The sequence below is a fragment of the Scardinius erythrophthalmus genome (assembly GCF_964197995.2).
Source record: "Scardinius erythrophthalmus genome assembly, chromosome: 19".
Taxonomy (NCBI): domain Eukaryota; kingdom Metazoa; phylum Chordata; class Actinopteri; order Cypriniformes; family Leuciscidae; genus Scardinius; species Scardinius erythrophthalmus.
Genome location: NC_138239.1, coordinates 6,012,887 through 6,031,917, shown reverse-complemented (window position 1 = coordinate 6,031,917; position 19,031 = coordinate 6,012,887). Strand labels below are relative to the sequence as shown.

The 19,031-nt window shown below is 43.7% G+C and overlaps 1 protein-coding gene across 1 annotated transcript in view; it reads left to right on the top strand.

Moving 5' to 3' along the window:
- The window catches only part of eml5 (EMAP like 5), a 113,767-nt gene that overhangs the window by 55,352 nt on the left and 39,384 nt on the right, over positions 1 to 19,031 (top strand). Inside the window, exons 14-20 of the mRNA XM_081347470.1 lie at positions 2,126 to 2,312; positions 2,454 to 2,559; positions 11,667 to 11,760; positions 16,819 to 16,919; positions 17,005 to 17,198; positions 17,286 to 17,397; positions 18,285 to 18,412. Of these exons, the coding sequence (XP_081203596.1) occupies positions 2,126 to 2,312; positions 2,454 to 2,559; positions 11,667 to 11,760; positions 16,819 to 16,919; positions 17,005 to 17,198; positions 17,286 to 17,397; positions 18,285 to 18,412 (922 nt within the window). The remainder of the gene's footprint in view (positions 1 to 2,125; positions 2,313 to 2,453; positions 2,560 to 11,666; positions 11,761 to 16,818; positions 16,920 to 17,004; positions 17,199 to 17,285; positions 17,398 to 18,284; positions 18,413 to 19,031) is intronic.

Below are 19,031 nucleotides of genomic sequence, written 5' to 3'. Positions count from 1 at the left end.
TTATAAAAACGTTGAAAAATCATAGTTCTAAAGTTTTAACTTTTATGTACCACCAAAATTTGTAAAAATTACAAAGTAAAATTCATAGCAAATATTACACATATTTGTAAATACATTTTGTTTTATTTCGCATAGAGTATTTTCTGCATTCAATTAAATTTAGCTTTCATAAGTTAGTTATGCACCTGCAAATCTGCAACAAGGTTTAACCAGCTAAAAAACAAAAACAGATGTATGCCACAGCTCTGGGAAGTGCCTGTGTCAGTCCCAAAGTTGAGTCATAGCACCCTTAGGGACTAGCTGTAGACCAGTAGTTCACACAAAGTTAAGATGATGTTCTTTGACATTTCCAATACCTTTGCCTCTCTGACTCAGAGTGATGCAGATGGACAGCAGTCTTTTCTTTTCACACTTTATATGGCAGACTGATGGTATTTAAAACTATTTTATGACATAAGCTCAGGCTTTCCAACTACTTGGCGATGAGTTGGAGTGCAGGAAGACAGTGAAAGACTGTCTTGTGCTGTTCACCCGCTGCTGAACATTAGTGTAGAAGTTGTACTGGAAGCTGGATTGGGTTGGACTCACAACTCACACAGTTGGCCATCAATTTTTGTCTTTATTGCATGCTAATCCTTCTGAAGAACACACAGATGAGCTCAAAAGGCTGCAGTGTCAACCACAGCTGAACTGCAAATTTGTACCATTTGCTTCAAGTGCATCCATAGGTCATCAGATGGATTAAGGGTTACGGATTAAAGTTTAAGAACATGGCAGTAATAGTTGTGATTGCTCAATGAAGCTGTGCACGGGCTACAGGAGCAGACCTGAATCTGACTTTAGAGGCTGAAGAGATGATGGATAGGAGAATATTCAGATCAGGTTATTCAATGGTTTACAGAAGCAATGCAATTTAAGTCACTGGATAAAATAAAAAATGTTTGTTTCCATTTATTTGTCCATTTATTGAAATAAGTCGAAACGGCACTAATACATTCACAGTGCTGTAAGTGGAGATGGAAAAACTTTGAAAAATGACAATGATCATTATCAATTAAAATGATGCAAGGACATTTTTGAAATTTATTTAGGCCAGTGTTGCTTTTCTAAAGTTCAATAAAAGTCATGCTCAGTAATTCACAAAATGGATACAAATTTCCCTGTTTTCAAATGTGTATTATACATTGTAAACAATTTGTCCGTGCATGTGATTTACTTTTTACATTTTTTACATCATAATGTTTAATCAAAATAGCCAATAAAAATGACTTCTCTTTGGTGACGTAAGCCAGACTTCTCCGATCATTTATTCCGCTTGAACCCCTTCTCTGCTAGTGCACGTTCATGTGCCTTCATTTTTAAGTGCAACGCCTTCATCTCAAAATCAATCAGCAACCGATTTATTCTTTTTTTATAATCCATTACACTTACAGTAGATACACATCACAAAATGCAGGAAAATATTATTCACTACCTCTATCTATTTTTACTATCTAACTTATTTTTTTTTATCTGGGAGTCTCTTTGTAGATTTGTAGACAAGCACATTTTTATATTTTATTGCAAAGTATAATAAAACTATTTTGGTTGTGAACGATGTGTTTTTGTAACGAGTCAATTGAGTGACTCATTCAGTAAAAAAAAAAGCATTTACTTGTTGCCAAGTTACCTACAGAGTGAATTGTTTTGGTGAATGGATTAAAAATTCAGACCAATGAGACTGAGAAAAATTTGGTTATCAGTTCAAATTCCCAAATTTGGTTAGAAATAATTCAATTCAGATAGATCCGTACATCCATGTATTATATAAAGTGACTCATTCTTGTATAGGGTGACCTATGTTTGTGAAAACATTTGCAGTGTTGGTGTGTGTCCTGGTAAACCCTATGTTTGGCAATATCTGAAATCCTTGAGGAAAATCCTTTGGTTCCCATGAGGAAAACAGCTTATAAATCATACTAAGTAATGTTTTATTGAAAATCTAAAAATGCAGAAAGTTTTCTGTGATGGTAGGTTTAAGGGATATAATATACAGTTTGTACACATAAAAATCATATGTCCATAGAAAGTCCCCATAAAACATGGAAACACAACATGTGTGTGTGTGTGTGTGTGTGCGTTTCAGTTACAGAGGTTATGACTGCAGAAGTAACCTCTTCTACACTCAGACCGGTGAGATTGTGTATCATGTGGCGGCTGTGGGAGTGGTGTACAACAGACAGCAAAACACACAGCGCTTTTACCTGGGCCATGACGATGACATCCTCTGTCTGGCCATCCACCCTGTCAAAGACTATGTAGCCACAGGCCAGGTACAGTCAAACTGCACACATGTCTGTCTTTGTCGGCAACAGCATACAAAGCAGAGAGGTTTCTCTACTGAATACATAAAAATCGCTTCACTTCACCTTTTGGTCTGGGCACTTTAACATCTGTGTTTGTTTCTTGCACAGGTGGGCCGTGATTCATCTATTCATATATGGGAAACAGAGTTTTTGAAGCCGTTGTCTGTACTTAAAGGATTCCATCAGTTTGGGGTTTGTGCACTTGACTTCTCAGGTACGGAATGCTAATGAATACTTTACTAATTGTAACAAACTCAGTTGTTGTATCTCAATTATTAGAGGTGTTTGCGGTAACACTTTACAGAAAGGTTAAATTTGTTAACATTAGTTAACTACATTAGTTGAGATGAACTAACAATGGACAATACTTCTACAGCATTTATTAACCTTATTTAATTTATTTTTTTACATTTACTACAAATGTTGTATCTGTTAGCACTTTGGACTAACATCAACAAACAATGTACAAGTGTATTTTTTATTTACTAACATGAACAAATATTGATAAATGCTGTAGAAATAAAATATTATAAATGTGATTTACACATGACAGGCATCAGCTGTGCTGGTCAATGCACTGATCTCTTTGAAGTGCATCGTCATATTCAGTTCAAATAATCTCTTTATTTAAGAACTTTTTTCATCCCTGAATGCACTATGTATTGACTTGAGTAATAGGCGGAGATTTCACTTAATATATATAATTGCTCTTAAATAAGACCAGATTCTTTTAACATACCTATACCTAACCCTCATAGGAGGGACATGCAATTAGCCTATCCCTGCATCGCCACAAGCCACTAAAACCTAACCCTCACATGGGACTAGGACCAGATTCTTTTAACATACTTAAACCTAACCCTCATAGGAGGGACATGCAATTGGGCTAACCCACAAGCACTAAAACCTAATCCTCACAGGGGACTAGGACCAGATTCTTTTGACATAACTAAACCTAACCCTCATAGGAGGGACATGCAATTGGGCTATCCCTGCATCGGCACAAGCACTAAAACCTAACCCTCACAGGGGACTAGGACCAGATTCTTTTGACATACCTAAACCTAACCCTCATAGAAAGGACATGCAGTTGGGCTATCCCTGCATCGGCACAAGCACTAAAACCTAACCCTCACAGGGGATTAGGACTAAATTCTTTCAACATGACTAAACCCACCCGTCATAGGCGATGGGCTTAATTTATATAAGATTGGGCTGTCCCGGATCTTTAAACAACCATGGAAAAATGGTCTGATGTTAACGCAGGAAAATAATCCGATTGTAATCGATGAAAACTAAGGGAAAAATAAGATTGGATTTTTGAAGAAAAAGATACAATCAGCGGTACGGGTGGATCTGCCTCAACAAAAACATGTGCCGGCCAGTGCATTTCTGCGTCCTTCCTAATCCAAACTGGATAACTGGTGGCGGTTGTCTGGGGAAAGGCTTTGTCTTTTCACAATCCTAACCTAGCGAGTGCCTTCGGACCTGGGGAGGCTGAGGAAAACCAAAGTATTCCACCAAACCAACCGTCGTGGTAGATTAGGAAGACACTGCCTCACTTGGTTCTGAACCGGGTGATCCGGGTGGGAATCGAGTGAGGGAGCGAGAACAAGAAACCAAGTCAGGCTCTTGGGGGAGGCCTGCTCGTTTTTCTCATAAGGTTCAGTTTCAGCCCGAGCCAGTAAGCTGGCTGGTAGTTTTTTTGAGTCTTGGGGATTAGCGTGAGAGGGGATAAGAAAGACAACTGTTTTTGGGTGTGTGGTGCTTAGCCAGGATTATCAGGACATGACTCCTCGGGGGTGTGGTTTGATTCGCTGGTCAAGAGTAAACCCAGCTGAAGGTTTCGTGCTCTCTGGCAGGTATGGGTGGCATGGGGTTGTAGGAGATTTGAGGATGGTCCAGTAGATGTTTTTTTTTTTTTGGTTGGATGGTGGAAGATAAGGGGGGTTGAGAAAAAGAGAACAGTTTCTTGGGGTCCTGGGGTCCTGGGCAGGGATTAGGAGTAGGGAAAGTGAGTGATAAAGGTAGGTGGACCTGTAAGAATGGGTCCAGGAGAGATAAGGAAGATAAGGAGAAGAGTCTCTTGGGAGTACGATGCTTAGCCAGGATTACCGAACCATGACTCTTCGGAGGGTGGTGAGGTTCGCTGGTCAGGAGTAAATCCAGTCTAAGATTTCTATTCTTTGGGAGAGATAAGAGGTGGTAGGATTTAAGAGGGTTTAGGGGAGATTGAAGTAGGATGCTGTATCTGATTGGGTAAAGGAAATAATAAAATTAAAAAAGGAGAGATGGTGGTTATGATGATGATTATTAATATGATGATAATTATTATTAATATTAAATTTGTTTTTGGGTCCTTTATAGGTTGAAATGGATAGGGACGATTGTTTCAAGCTCATGGTCAGACAAATACACAAATATATTAAAATCACTCACCACATCAACAACTTATGAGAAACGGAGGAGGAACCAGGGCCGAGGTCCCTGCAGAAGGTAGTCAGGTGGCTGGGGGTGGTGGTAGTGTCAGCAGCCCTGGCACCCACAACATGCTGGAAGATTTACGGGAGTGCTAGGGGGTGGCTTTGTGAAAGCCTAGACATCCTGAGGAAGCATTATACCTCAACCCAGGAGGAAGTTTTGTCCCAACTGAAGGGAATGGATCTAGAGGAAGGAGAGAGGGCTCTGGAAGTAGGAGTTAGATGGGCCCATAGGAATTTAAAAAACATCCAGGAGAGCTCCGTAAGAATGGCTGTGGGAGATATCAGAAGACTGTGGGTCTGTGAGGGTTAGGCCCTGGCTAGGCCCCTGGATCCTGAGACGGGGGCAGGACCATTAAACCCAGCTAGCAGCAACACACAGAGGGGAGTCACTCAAGAGGAGAACACTGGAAGGAAGAGGAAAAGAATGATGGAGCAGGATAAGGAAGAGTCACGGGGGGAAGAAAAGAAGAAAAAAAAAGGAATCAATGGAATGAAACATGTTCCAAAGGCAGGACCATGGAGGGGGGAAATTAAGAATTGGTCTCTACAACCAAAGAGACCAATATTGATTTTGGGAAACTCGAATATGGCTAGATTACCCACCGTGTGGGACCAAAGGGTTTAGGTGATGTGCTACCTGGGTGAGCACTGGTCCCAGGTGCACTGGCCCCATATCTGCGAAAAAGCAAGTCATGATCCTGAATCAGATTAATTCACACATTATCAGCACTGGGAAGACAATAGACATCCTCCCCAGCCAACAATTTCGAACGGAAATGGACATGACCCATTGGACTCGGAGTACAGGCTGGGCAATGTGGAAGCACTGGTCAGTCCATTTAAACTCATAGGGGAGAGGCACCCAGCGAACCAGAGTACGAGGACCGTGGTGAACCTCTCCCAAACAAGAGTAATAAATAAAATGGAGGTCTCAGTCTTATAGAGGGGATTGTCCTTCGTCCCTAGAGGCACAGGGATGGGTGGGAATAGTTGGAATAGATTGGAGGCAGAGCCAGGTCTTACAGAGTACCATAGTCTGTTAAAATTAGCCGTTTTTTGGAGAAGAGGAAGGGACCATCCACGATAAGATCGGGGTGGGAACCCAGCGAGAGTCCGGTGCCGGGAGTAGTTCTGGAGATTATAGAAGAGGATCAGAAAATTATGAAGGGGATGAAGGAAGTCCCGGAAACTTGGAACCTTTCCAAGGGGGAATGGGGGGCCCTGAAAGGACTTAGGGAGGACAGCACCTTGGTGATTAAGCCGGCAGATAAGGGTAGCATTGTGGTCGTCATGGATAGGGGGCAGTATGTGAGGGAGGCCCTGAGGCAACTAGAAGACCGGAAGTTTTACGAGGAATTAGAGAAGCCAATTTTTTTGGAGTCAGGGAAATTGATTAAGAGGGAGATACAAATATTACAGAAGAAAGGGACCTTAACCAAAAGGCAAGTCCAATATATCATAGGATAAGATACGCCTAGGGAGAGGAGATTTTATTTGCTACCCAAAATGCATAAGGAGAGGACCATCTGGCCTTTCCCAGATGTCCCTCTTGGGAGGCCGATAGTATCGGATTGTGGGAGTGAGAGTTACGGGATGGCTGAGCTTATTACAACTTACCTGAATCCACTCTCCACCAGGCACACCAGTTACATTAGGGATACCTATCAGTTCTTGAAGAAAGTCCAGGGGCTGAAGATTAGCCTCCACGCCAGGCTCTTCACCATGGATGTGGAGAGTCTTTACATGAACATTGAGTTGGAAAGGAGGCTGGAGGCTGTTAGGAGGTGCTCCAGTAACCTCCAGGTCAAAGGGATGGCGATGGGTAAGAGCTTTGCACCGGCTTATGCGAACATCTATATGGTGGAATGGGAGCAGTCGGTCAGATATATAGATGACGTTTGGGGAGTCTGGAAAGGCACGGAGGGGGACTGGCTGGAGTGTGTACATACCTTGAATAAACATCAACCATCCATCCGGGTAAAATACGAATTGAAGCCAGATAGGATTGATTTTCTTGACACAACCGTATACAAGGGACCTGGGGTTTTGGACACCGGTAGACTGGATGTAAAAGTTTTCTTTAAACCCACGGATACCCACGCCTTGCTCCATCGGGGCAGCCATCATGATACTCACGTATTCTAAGGGATTGTTAAGGCTCAGCTTCTGAGGTTCAGAAGGATTTGCAACAGAGAAAGTGATTGGGTTGCTGCTGTTAAAACCCTGATGGAGACCCTGAGGAGGAGGGGATATTTCAGACAGTTCCTAAGAATGGTGGCAAAAGAGGAGAGAAGAATGGAGGGAGGGAGAACCCAAGCCCTCCATAAAAAAGTGCTTCCACTGATTGTTAAATTCTCGGGCACGGCCAAAGGATTAGCCGTGGGAGTAAAGAGAAACTTTTAAAGGTTCTCCCAGGACAAGGCACTGGGGATGCAATATAGGATGGTGGCGGCCTATAAAATGAAGGAATTTGCTGGATATGCTGGTGCACAGCAAACTGGGTCCAGCAAACAATGCAGCTCCAGCCAAAACTCATGAGACCTTGGTGAGAGGAGGACAGAGGGGAATGCATAGGATCACTCAGGTCATCCCTCTCAACCGTAGTAATTGTGTCTACTTGATCCGATGCTCCTGGTGTGGAATGCGATATGTGGGGGAAACAGGGAACTCTCTTCTCACCAGAATGTGGAGACATAGGTCTACGGTGAAGAAAGGGACAGGTCGGAAGGGGCACCTTGTACCTCATTTTCAGAGACATGGGGTCCAAAACCTCAAGAATATGTGGGCTTGAGCACAATCAAGAATGGGACAAGAAAGAAAGGCGGAAGAGGGAGAGGTACTGGATTAGGAAACTGGACACAGGGTTTCCAAAGGGGCTCAATATAAGAAACTGGTGAAGGTTAATAAACGATTGTAAGAAATAATATGGAGTTGTGTCTTTTGTTTAAAGGGGAGTATTCCCCAAAACTCAAAGTGAACTAGGGGGTAGCAAGAGAACAGGGAAATCGGGGTATGAAACCGATAAATAAATAAAAATGTTTTGGGGATAACTATAGAAGGAATATAATAAGGTGTTAGATTGGAGGGAAGGGGCCGCAACCCAAAAGTGTAGAAAGTCCTTGTAGTAGTAGTAAAAAAAAAAAAAAACATAAAAATAATAAAAAATGGAATGGGGGGGATGGGGAGATCGGGGTTCGAATCCAATTCGAATTAATTCGATGGTTGATTTGTCATTAGTTATGAGACAGGGGAGAGATAGGAAAATTGGAGAGGTTTTGGATGGAGTAGTGGTTAGAGAGGGTGAGGGAGAAACAGGGAGACTTGAGTTCGAAACCAGCACCAAAAAATTATAATATCATGTGATGTAATAAAATATCCAAAAATCACTTGCACAGTGTGATATATTTCCTGCAGTTGAATACTTACAATATCCCAAATGGTCCCAAAAAATTTTAATTTCAGAGAAATTCCAATTTAAAATAATGGCTCATCCATGCTCACTTGTCGCCTGTCAGGGACGTAATATCTGCGTTATCCCTGGTTTCCGCTCGTACTGCCATAGTAACCATAGCGACAGACGTGGACAACTGCGCTACGTCTAGCGGCACGCTCACGCTGTTTTTGTTTCGTTCAAACATTATGGACCATGGCAAGCAGACTTTGGGACAAAAGGAGAACTAAAACGAGGATCAATATCAGCGTGGTGTTTTCAAAATGCCGAGAGCTCCACGTCCATGACAAACTTCGACTTGACAGAGACGTCTTGCATGTACTTTATTAGACAGGTGAGCAAATGTACATAAAACTAATAAATGTTATATAGCTCAACATGATGAAATGTTAGAATATGATCAGTATGTTATTCTAATGTTGATCTAGCTTACTGCTAGTCTCATACAGCCAACAAACTAACACACTGAATAACATAACTTTCAACACATTAAAATGCAGTTTAGTGTGATAGTGTAGACCAAGTGAAACAGCGCTGCGTTGCCGCACAAGTCTCATTCATCTAATAAACTGACCTGTGTGAGTATTAATTCAGCACTTGCAGCTAGTTCGGTAGAATGATATGTCCTTATTCCTTTATATCCGCGGGACTCGCGTGTGGCGCTGATATCTGTCTCTCATTAGCAATCGTGACCTGCTTCATACGACAGTCATGTTAAAAACATCAATGTATTCAGTCATCCATAAACATTATTAGATCCTTCAGCATGACGACAAGTTCCATAATTCCATTTATGCGTCATCAACCTACGCCTTTGTTATTGTAAGAGGTTAGCGACCCCTAGCGGTGAAAAAAGTACATATTGTAGCTTTAAATGCTGGCTAGTTAAATTATAATGGTTGAGGAAGAGGTTATGGGTATGGGGATGAGTTACGGGAAGATGGTGAGCAATAAAAATCGAGAATTGAACTGCGGAATAATATCGTGCAAGCTCAGGGAAAAGATGGTTGGTTTAAAAAAAACGATGGTAGGATTAGAGGTAATTGGACCACAAAGGATTGTGGGGTATGAGGAATTGGGCATACAAGGAGTGTGATAGGAGGAGAAGGGGGGTAAAAAGATGGAGGTTAGTTAGGGCAGTTCTTTACGGTTACGTCTTATTGTGGTAAGTGCAGTGCTCGAATTGAGTCTTATGGGGGGGGTCCCCAAGTTTTTTTGGGTGGGGGGTTGGTTAGTCTTGCAATATACACTAAAATATAGTATACTAATATACACTTACCGTGTGATGTCTGTTGAGAGTTTCATATGCTTTAGGAGTGATAATTGGTAGAAGCATGGTACTAAGGTACCCGCCAATATGAGCCCTGTAACACAGGACCTTTTTGGGTGACCTTGGATACGTTGCTGTGTTAACGAAGGGGTCACTTGGGAAGGGAGGTAGGTATCCAACCTCTCTGACTTCACTTTGGCAGCACGCAGAAAAGGTGGCCTGAGGTTGAATAGCCGTAACTGGAACCCAATTTTCTATCGATGACTAGCATTAGTGGGTAGATAATTAGTTGGTTGAGGTTGTTGGGGAGAGGTGGAGGGTTTTTGCTTGGAGATAAATAATGATGATATTAATTCAAGGTGTCTGGTGTTTAAAGACCCGAAACACCCTATGATCCTGAGGTACACCACTGAAGATGTGTTCTTTGGATGAATAGGGTTAGACAGATTGTTTTATAAATACGTTGGTGTTGTTCTGGTTTTTAATCCTTTTCCTAACCCTAGTCATAGGGGATTGGGCTCAAGTTGAAATGCTATTATACTATTAGCCTTAAACATACCTTAACCTAACCCTCACAGGGGGTAGAAGTAATTAGGATGCAATTCGGCTATCCCTGCATCGACACAAACACTAAAACCTAACCCTCACATGGGACTAGGACCAGATTCTTTTAACATACCTAAACCTAAACCTTATAAGAGGGACATGCAATTGGGCTATCCCTGCATTGGCACAAGCACTAAAACCTAACCCTCACAGGGGACTAGGACCAGATTCTTTTAACATACCTAAACCTAACCCTCATAGGAGGGAGACGTAATTAGGATGCAATTGGGCTATCCCTGCATCGGTACAAGCACTAGAACCTAACCCTCACAGGGGATTAGGACCAGATTCTTTCAACATACCTAAACCCACCCGTCATAGGCGATGGGCTTAATTTATATAAGATTGGGCTGTCCCGGGTCTTGGAATAATGGAAAAATGGTCTGATGTTAACGTTGGAAAATTAACCGATTGTAACTGTTGAAAACTTAGGGAACAATAAGATTGGATTTTTGAAGAAAAAGATACAATCAGCGGTGCGGGTGGATCTGCCTCAACAAAAACATGCGCCGGCCAGTGCATTTCTGCGTCCTTCCTAATCCAAACTGGATAACTGGTGGAGGTTGTCTGGGGGAAGGCGTTGTCTTTTCACAATCCTAACCTTACACCTAACCCATTTTTCAATACCAGGTATATGAAAAATTGTTTATTGAACAATAATATTTAATTACCAATAATAGTTATACAAGTATATGAAATTTTTACGATAGGAAATAGACAATCAAACAGTTCAGTCATAAATAGGCTACAAAGGAAGCACTCTGTAAGAGCTTTAAAGTTAAGTAAAATATAATTGTTATAAAACAACTTTGTCCTAGGTAAAAACAATGTATTTACATTTATGCATTTGGCGTATGTTTTTATATCAAACGCAAATTGATTGCATTGCATTTAAGGTATATACATTTCTATAAGTTCTTGCATTCCCTGGGAATCGAACCCATGGACTTGGCGGGCGATGCAAGCACCATGCTCTACTGTATTCTTGCACATACAGACTTTTGACTGTGCCACATAATCTTGTCCATTTGGAAGCTCATTCTAGCCTAGAACCATCATTTTATGCAGGAAATTGCATGTGATTGACATGTAATACAACTGATCACATGTATTTGTTTTTATGACAAACTAATGGTATTTCTGAAATTGCTGAAACACTCTCTGTGAACAAATCTACAATTTATATTAAACTATACATATTTCTTGATTAAAATCAGTGAGTCAGGTGTATAGAAGAGCTTCTATTGACAAAGTAAAAATAGCAAAGCCTCCAAGTATCTGTCAATGTCACAGGCCTAAACATAAATGATTATTCTTATTAGATCCCATCAAACTGATATTTCCACTGGAGCAATGTCTTTGTTAGCTGTCACATCGTATTACTTGATGTCTTGTTTCATTGTTAGCAGGGTGGAGATGGTATAAAGTCATAATGACATTACTTGATTTAGATGCTGTTATTTTGCCTGATGTTGAGTGATTTCAGAGCGGTATGATGTCTGTCTCTGCAGCGGATGGGAAGAGGCTGGCTTCAGTGGGTCTGGATGACAATCATACCATCGTCCTTTGGGAATGGAGGAAAGGAGAGAAGCTCTCCACCATCCGGTGAGTGAATTAGGCATGCAAGTTTTCTGGCTTGTTGTGCATGTTTGCTAGCTTGGGGCAAGTTATAATGTACTCCTAAAAGCTGACAAATACACTTAAAAGCTGAGAAATTCACTGTATTTATCTTACAGAAAAATGGACAAAAATATTGATGAATTATCTTGTATACAGGGGCGTATAGAAAATGTTGTCCAATAAAATGGTGTCTAAAATTATGTCCCTCCCCCAATACTACCGGTTTACCTACTTTCAGGCTATGTTGTAAACTAAACCCCTTGACTATTTAAAAAAAATAGACAGTAATTTGATATCTTCCATTTCCAACCTCCTGTTTCAATAGGAACACATAAAAAGGAAATTGCACTCATCAAACTATTTCTTGGGGATTAAAGAGAAATGTTGTGTTTCCTTCACCAAGCAGCCACATTCTTTGAAATAAATTTTTCCCATCCATCCATCCATCCATCTTCTACCGCTTATCCGGGGCCGGGTCGCGGGGGCAGCAGTCTAAGCAGGGATGCCCAGACTTCCCTCTCCCTAGACACTTCCTCCAGCTCTTCCGGGGGGACACCGAGGCGTTCCCAGGCCAGCCGGGAGACATAGTCTCTCCAGCGTGTCCTAGGTCTTCCCCGGGGTCTCCTCCCGGTGGGACATGCCCGGAACACCTTCCCGGGAAGGCGTCCAGGAGGCATCCGGAAAAGATGCCCGAGCCACCTCAACTGACCCCTCTCGATGTGGAGGAGCAGCGGCTCTAATCTGAGCTCCTCCCGAGTGACCGAGCTTCTCACCCTATCTCTAAGGGATCGCCCAGCCACCCTGCGGAGAAAGCTCATTTCGGCCGCTTGTATCCGGGATCTTGTCCTTTCGGTCATGACCCACAGCTCATGACCATAGGTGAGAGTAGGAACGTAGATTGACTGGTAAATCGAGAGCTTCGCCTTGCGGCTCAGCTCCTTCTTTACCACGACAGACCGGTACAGGGACCGCATTACTGCAGAAGCTGCACCGATCCGCCTGTCAATCTCCCGTTCCATCCTTCCCTCACTCGTGAACAAGACCCCAAGATACTTGAACTCCTCCACATGAGGCAGGAGCTCTCCACCAACCTGAAGCGAGCAAGCCACCCTTTTCCGACTGAGAACCATGGCCTCGGACTTGGAGGTGCTGATTTTCATCCCAGCCGCTTCACACTCGGCTGCAAACCGTCCCAGTGCATGCTGGAGGTCCTGGTCTGATGAGGCCAACACGACAACATCATCCGCAAAGAGCAGAGATGAAATCGTGTGGTCCCCAAACCCGACCCCCTCCGGCCCCTGGCTGTGCCTAGAAATTCTGTCCATAAAAATTATGAACAGAACCGGCGACAAAGGGCAGCCCTGCCGGAGTCCAACACGCACCGGGAACAAGTCTGACTTACTGCTGGCAATACGAACCAAGCTCCTGCTCCGGTCGTACAGGGACCGGATAGCCCTTAGCAAAGGGCCCCGGACCCCATACTCCCGGAGCACCCTCCACAGGCCGCCGCGAGGGACACAGTCGAATGCCTTCTCCAAATCCACAAAGCACATGTAGATTGGTTGGGCAAACTCCCATGAGCCCTCCAGCACCCTGTAGAGGGTATAGAGCTGGTCCAGTGTTCCACGACCGGGACGAAAACCACACTGTTCCTCCTGAATCCGAGGTTCTACTATCGGCCGGATTCTCCTCTCCAGTACCCTGGCATAGACTTTCCCAGGGAGGCTGAGAAGTGTGATCCCCCTATAGTTTGAGCACACCCTCCGATCCCCCTTCTTGAAAAGAGGGACCACCACCCCGGTCTGCCAGTCCAAAGGTACTGTCCCCAACCGCCACGCGATGTTGCAGAGGCGTGTCAGCCAAGACAGCCCCACAACATCCAGAGACTTGAGGTACTCAGGGCGGATCTCATCCACCCCCGGTGCCTTGCCACCGAGGAGTTTCTTGACTACCTCGGTGACTTCAGCTTGGGTGATGGATGAGTCCGCCTCCGAGCCCTCAGCCTCTGCTTCCTCAATGGAAGACGTGACGGCGGGATTGAGGAGATCCTCGAAGTATTCCTTCCACCGTCCGGTGATATCCCCAGTCGAGGTCAACAGCTGCCCACCTCCACTGTAAACAGCGTTGGTAGGGCACTGCTTCACCCTCCTGAGGCGCCGGACGGTTTGCCAGAATCTCTTCGAGGCCGACCGATAGTCCTTCTCCATGGCCTCACCGAACTCCTCCCAGGCCCGAGTTTTTGCCTCCACAACCACCCGGGCTGCAGTCCGCTTGGCCCGTCGGTACCCATCAGCTGCCTCAGGAGTCCCACAAGCCAGCCAGGCCCGATAGGACTCCTTCTTCAGCTTGACGGCATCCCTTACTTCCGGTGTCCACCACCGGGTTCGGGGATTGCCGCCTCGACAGGCACCGGAGACCTTACGGCCACAGCTCCGAGTGGCCGCGTTGACAATGGAGGTGGAGAACATGGTCCACTCGGACTCAATATCTCCAGACTCCCTCGGGATCTGGTCGAAGCTCTGCCGGAGGTGGGAGTTGAAGATCTCTCTGACAGGAGATTCGGCCAAACGTTCCCAACAGACCCTCACAGTACGTTTGGGTCTGCCGAGTCTGTATCCAGCTTCCTCCCCCGCCATCGGATCCAACTCACCACCAGGTGGTGATCAGTTGACAGCTCCGCCCCTCTCTTCGCCCGAGTGTCCAAGACATACGGCCGGAGGTCGGATGAAACGACCACAAAGTCGATCATCGACCTCCGGCCTAGGGTGTCCTGGTGCCATGTGCACTGATGGACACCCTTATGCTTGAACATGGTGTTCGTTATGGACAAGCTGTAACTAGCACAGAAGTCCAATAACAGAACACCACTCGGGTTCAGATCAGGGGGGCCGTTCCTCCCAATCACGCCCCTCCAGGTGTCACTGTCGCTGCCCACGTGGGCGTTGAAGTCCCCCAGTAAAACGATGGAGTCCCCAGTCGGAGCACTTTCCAGCACCCCTCCCAGAGACTCCAAGAAGGCCGGGTACTCTGCACTGCCGTTCGGCCCGTAAGCACAAACGACAGTGAGAGACCTATCCCCGACCCGAAGGCGTAGGGAAGCGACCCTCTCGTTCACCGGGGTGAACTCCAACACATGGCGGCTGAGCTGGGGAGCTATAAGCAAACCCACACCAGCCCGCCGCCTCTCACCATGGGCAACTCCAGAGTGGTGAAGAGTCCATCCTCTCTCGAGGAGTGTGGTTCCAGAGCCCAAGCCGTGCGTGGAGGTGATCCCAACTATCTCTAGTCGGAATCTCTGAACCTCATGCACAAGCTCAGGCTCCTTCCCCGCCAGAGAGGTGACATTCCATGTCCCTAGAGCTAGATTCCACGTCCAGGGATCGGGTTGTCTAGGCTCCCGCCTTCGACTGCCGCCCGATCCACTTAGCACCGGCCCCTTACGGTCCCTCCTGCAGGTGGTGGGTCCACGGGAGGGTGGCCCCACGTCACTCCTTCGGGCTGAGCCCGGCCGGACCCCATGGGGGGAGGCCCGACCACCAGGCGCTCGCATACGAGCCCCAACCCCGGGCCTGGCTCCAGGGTGGGGCCCCAGCTGCGCCATACCGGGCGACGTCACGGTCCTCCTTTTTTTGGGCATCATAGGGGGTTTTGAACCGCTCTTAGTCTGACCCGTCGCCTAGGACCTGTTTGCCTTGGGAGACCCTACCAGGGGCATATAGCCCCAGACAACATAAATTTTTCCCAGATAAACTTTATTATTTTGTCATGCAAAATGTATATTTACATCCTCTAAAATATATATATTGGTATCAGTCCATTTCAGCAGATTAGCATCGCAGCACTTCTTCATGACATTATCCTGTTTATCATGCAGTCTTTATCTCAGCATGATCATTACCTCAGGAGAAATCGCCTTTTCTCTCCCTGAGGAGTGATTTTCATGATACGACTGGTTTGTTTCATCCTGTCAGAATGTAGTGTTAGTTGTTAATTAAAGTTGTGTGAAGTCTGATAAGGATATTCTTTCAAATGAAAAATTTCTTAAATTATAATACGACAATGATATTATCTCATGATTTCTTATCAGTCTCTGTAAATTAGTATTGTTAAAGTGCCCTTTATTATGCTGTTTTTTTTTTTGGGGGGGGGGGGATATTACCTTTCATGTAGTGTGTTATATAGCTGTTTGTGAATGTAAAAGATCTGCAAAGTTTAAAATATCAAAGTGCATGATACATTTCGTCATTGTCTCACTAAAGAAAGAGCTGGTTCTGAACTGCCTAAAATGAGTTGTCAGTAATTCCAATATTTCTTCCTGCACAAACCTATGTAGGTTTGTAACACATTTACATAATGTCAGATTATGAACCTCATTGGCTGCCGGCCATCGACGTCTACTTTGATCTGCCCTCAAACAATGTATTTGCTGCTGAGGCTTGGAAGACTTTAGGTGTGTTCGACTTGAGGCTTGATGTAATCATTATCAAGTAATCATTATTACTATTGCTCAATTTGAGATTTCCCTCTAAATATTAAACAGGAAATCCCTGGCAAGTAGTCACAACGTCCTAGCACTGTGGTGGCAACGACTTAATACTTCTCAAGAAAATCAAGTATAGATGCACCTATGTTACCGTTACAAGCAACTACAGCTCTTTACCATGGTAAAACAGTGTAATGTACATCCTCTCAGGGATTATTATACCTCCTCTTACAGTCTGAAGCGTTTGTATTCCCCTGTCTGTATGCTCTTGAGTTCAGCGACTCTTCCCCGGGGCTTTCTCTGGTCGAGAGGATGCTTGTGCGGGTGGAAGTAAATAGGGCCTGACAGTGCAGTCACTGCTCAGTGCTCTGCCCGCTCCACATCGGGCCCTAATGCTAAACCACAGACAGCCACTGTCCCCTGGCACTCAGACAGGTCAATTACAGCCCTACAGTACCCGCTGTGAACCTTTAAACCCATCAAAATCAGTAGGGGCTGTTCGATTCATCCTTTTTAGGTTTCAGCATAACAAATTAAATGTCTCTCTTTTTGATTTAAAGGGGAAGTAAGGACAAAATATTTGTCATTAAAATCAACCCGTACGTGCCAGACAAACTGATCACCGCTGGAGTGAAACACATGAAGTTTTGGCATAAAGCAGGTAAGACTATAAACTTTTTGTGAAATATGTGACTCACTGTACACTGTAGATCTGAGGTCATCTCACAAACCATTGATGTTCTCAGGTGGCGGACTGATTGGGAAGAAGGGCAGCATGGGAAAAACCGAGACCATGATGTGCGCGGTGTATGGCTGGTCTGAAGAAATGGTGTTCTCGGGAACTTGCGCTGGAGACATCTGCATCTGGAGAGATATGTTCTTGGTGAAAACCGTCAAAGCTCATGATGGGCCTGTTTTCAGCATGCACGCCCTGGAGAAGGTATCAGATTTTGCTTCAAACAGTAAACAGGAGTCACTTTCTCTTTAAATGCGATTAGAAATGAAATGCGAATATATTGTTGCTAAGGGTTTCGTGACTGGTGGAAAAGATGGAATAGTGGCTTTGTGGGACGACACGTTTGAAAGATGCCTCAAGACATATGCCATAAAACGATCGGTGCTGGCCCCAGGATCCAAAGGTGAGGACGTCACTTGCATTTCTTGAGTGAAAATTTACTTTTACAAATTACACTTACTTAAGGAACAGAATACTGTGAGATAATAGGACTTAAAAGGACAGTTCACCCAAAAATGAAAATTCTGTCATCATTTGTTCCAAACCTATATGAATTTCTTTCTTCTGCTGAACACAAAAGAAAATATTATGAAGAATGTCGGTAACCAGACAGTTGATGGAGCCCATTGACTTCCATAGTATTTTTTTTTCCTACCATGGATGTCAATGTGTCATATAAACTGATTGGTTACCCATATTCCTCAAAATATCTTCTTTTGTGTTCAGAAAATAGGTATTTTTCGAGAGTGCATCTATAATAAAGTTTATTTTTCTTGCATAAATCAGGTTTATGCATTAAACAAGAAAAGATAACTTTGCAAATATAAAATTAATAAAAAAAAACTTTGAATGAATGACTAAATAAATATATAATAAAAATAAATAAATATAATGTCGTTAAATGTAGTCAAAATGTAAACAACCCCCTAATGCGAAGCATTTATAAATAAAATAAATAATATTTATTAAGTTGTTTATAACAATAATAATAATATGTTTATTTGTATTGTTAGTATTATTACTATTATAAACAACTTTGTTGTAAATAATATTTATTTATTTATTCTACACTGTTTTGCCTTTAAAAATGTTTAGATGTCCGTACTGGACAACAAAACAAAAATACTAAAATACTTGCAGTGTATAGCTTTAACGGTGTGAATAACTTGGCTGTTAAAGCTAATCAGGTCAAATACCTCCATGTATCCTCTAAGAACACTCAGTGTGTTTAATAAATAGAAAGCCAAGGTCACGGATGCATGTTTATTTATAGCATGTCCCTTTCTGCAGGTTTGCTTTTAGAGGACAACCCCTCCATTCGTGCCATATCTTTGGGTCATGGGCATATTCTTGTAGGAACAAAGAACGGAGAGATTCTGGAAGTGGACAAAAACGGGCCCATCACTCTTCTGGTTCAGGTAAGGCACAAATTCAGCTGTCAGATTAGCTTGACAAGCCACGAAACATGACCATTCTGAAAATAAATTAATAAATAAATAATACAGTAAGAAATGAGGGTTGAATGAAGAATTTCTGTTCGGTTGGCCTTGTTGATTCATTAAACCGAGCTTTACAAGTCTTACCCTCGAGCGGCCTGTCATGTTACATAAACTCACATGCATCCCTGGATGTGAACCTACTCAAATACAGAAATTAGTTTACCTTCATCCTCTCCTCGGGTCATTTTGATCCGAAATTCATTTTCTTTTCATTTTTTCTTTTATTTAAATTGAGCATTCATAAGATTGGTACAAGACCTTGCCAGTTTTGACACTTGAAATACATGCACAGTCGCACACACACACAGGGCCGGTGGTAGCCATTTGGGTGCCCTAGGCACAAATGCTTGGTGGCACCCCCCCCCCCCCCTCCCTCCCCCTCGCGACACGAATGGACCAATTCTACAAATAAATAAATCTCCAGTTAACTGGCAGAGCATTCATTTCGTTCATTTTTTAAATAAGATACTAGCGCTGAAATGTGTTTTTTTAAATCAAGTGCTCGTTGCCGCCGCGATCAGTGGCACTACGGGTACAA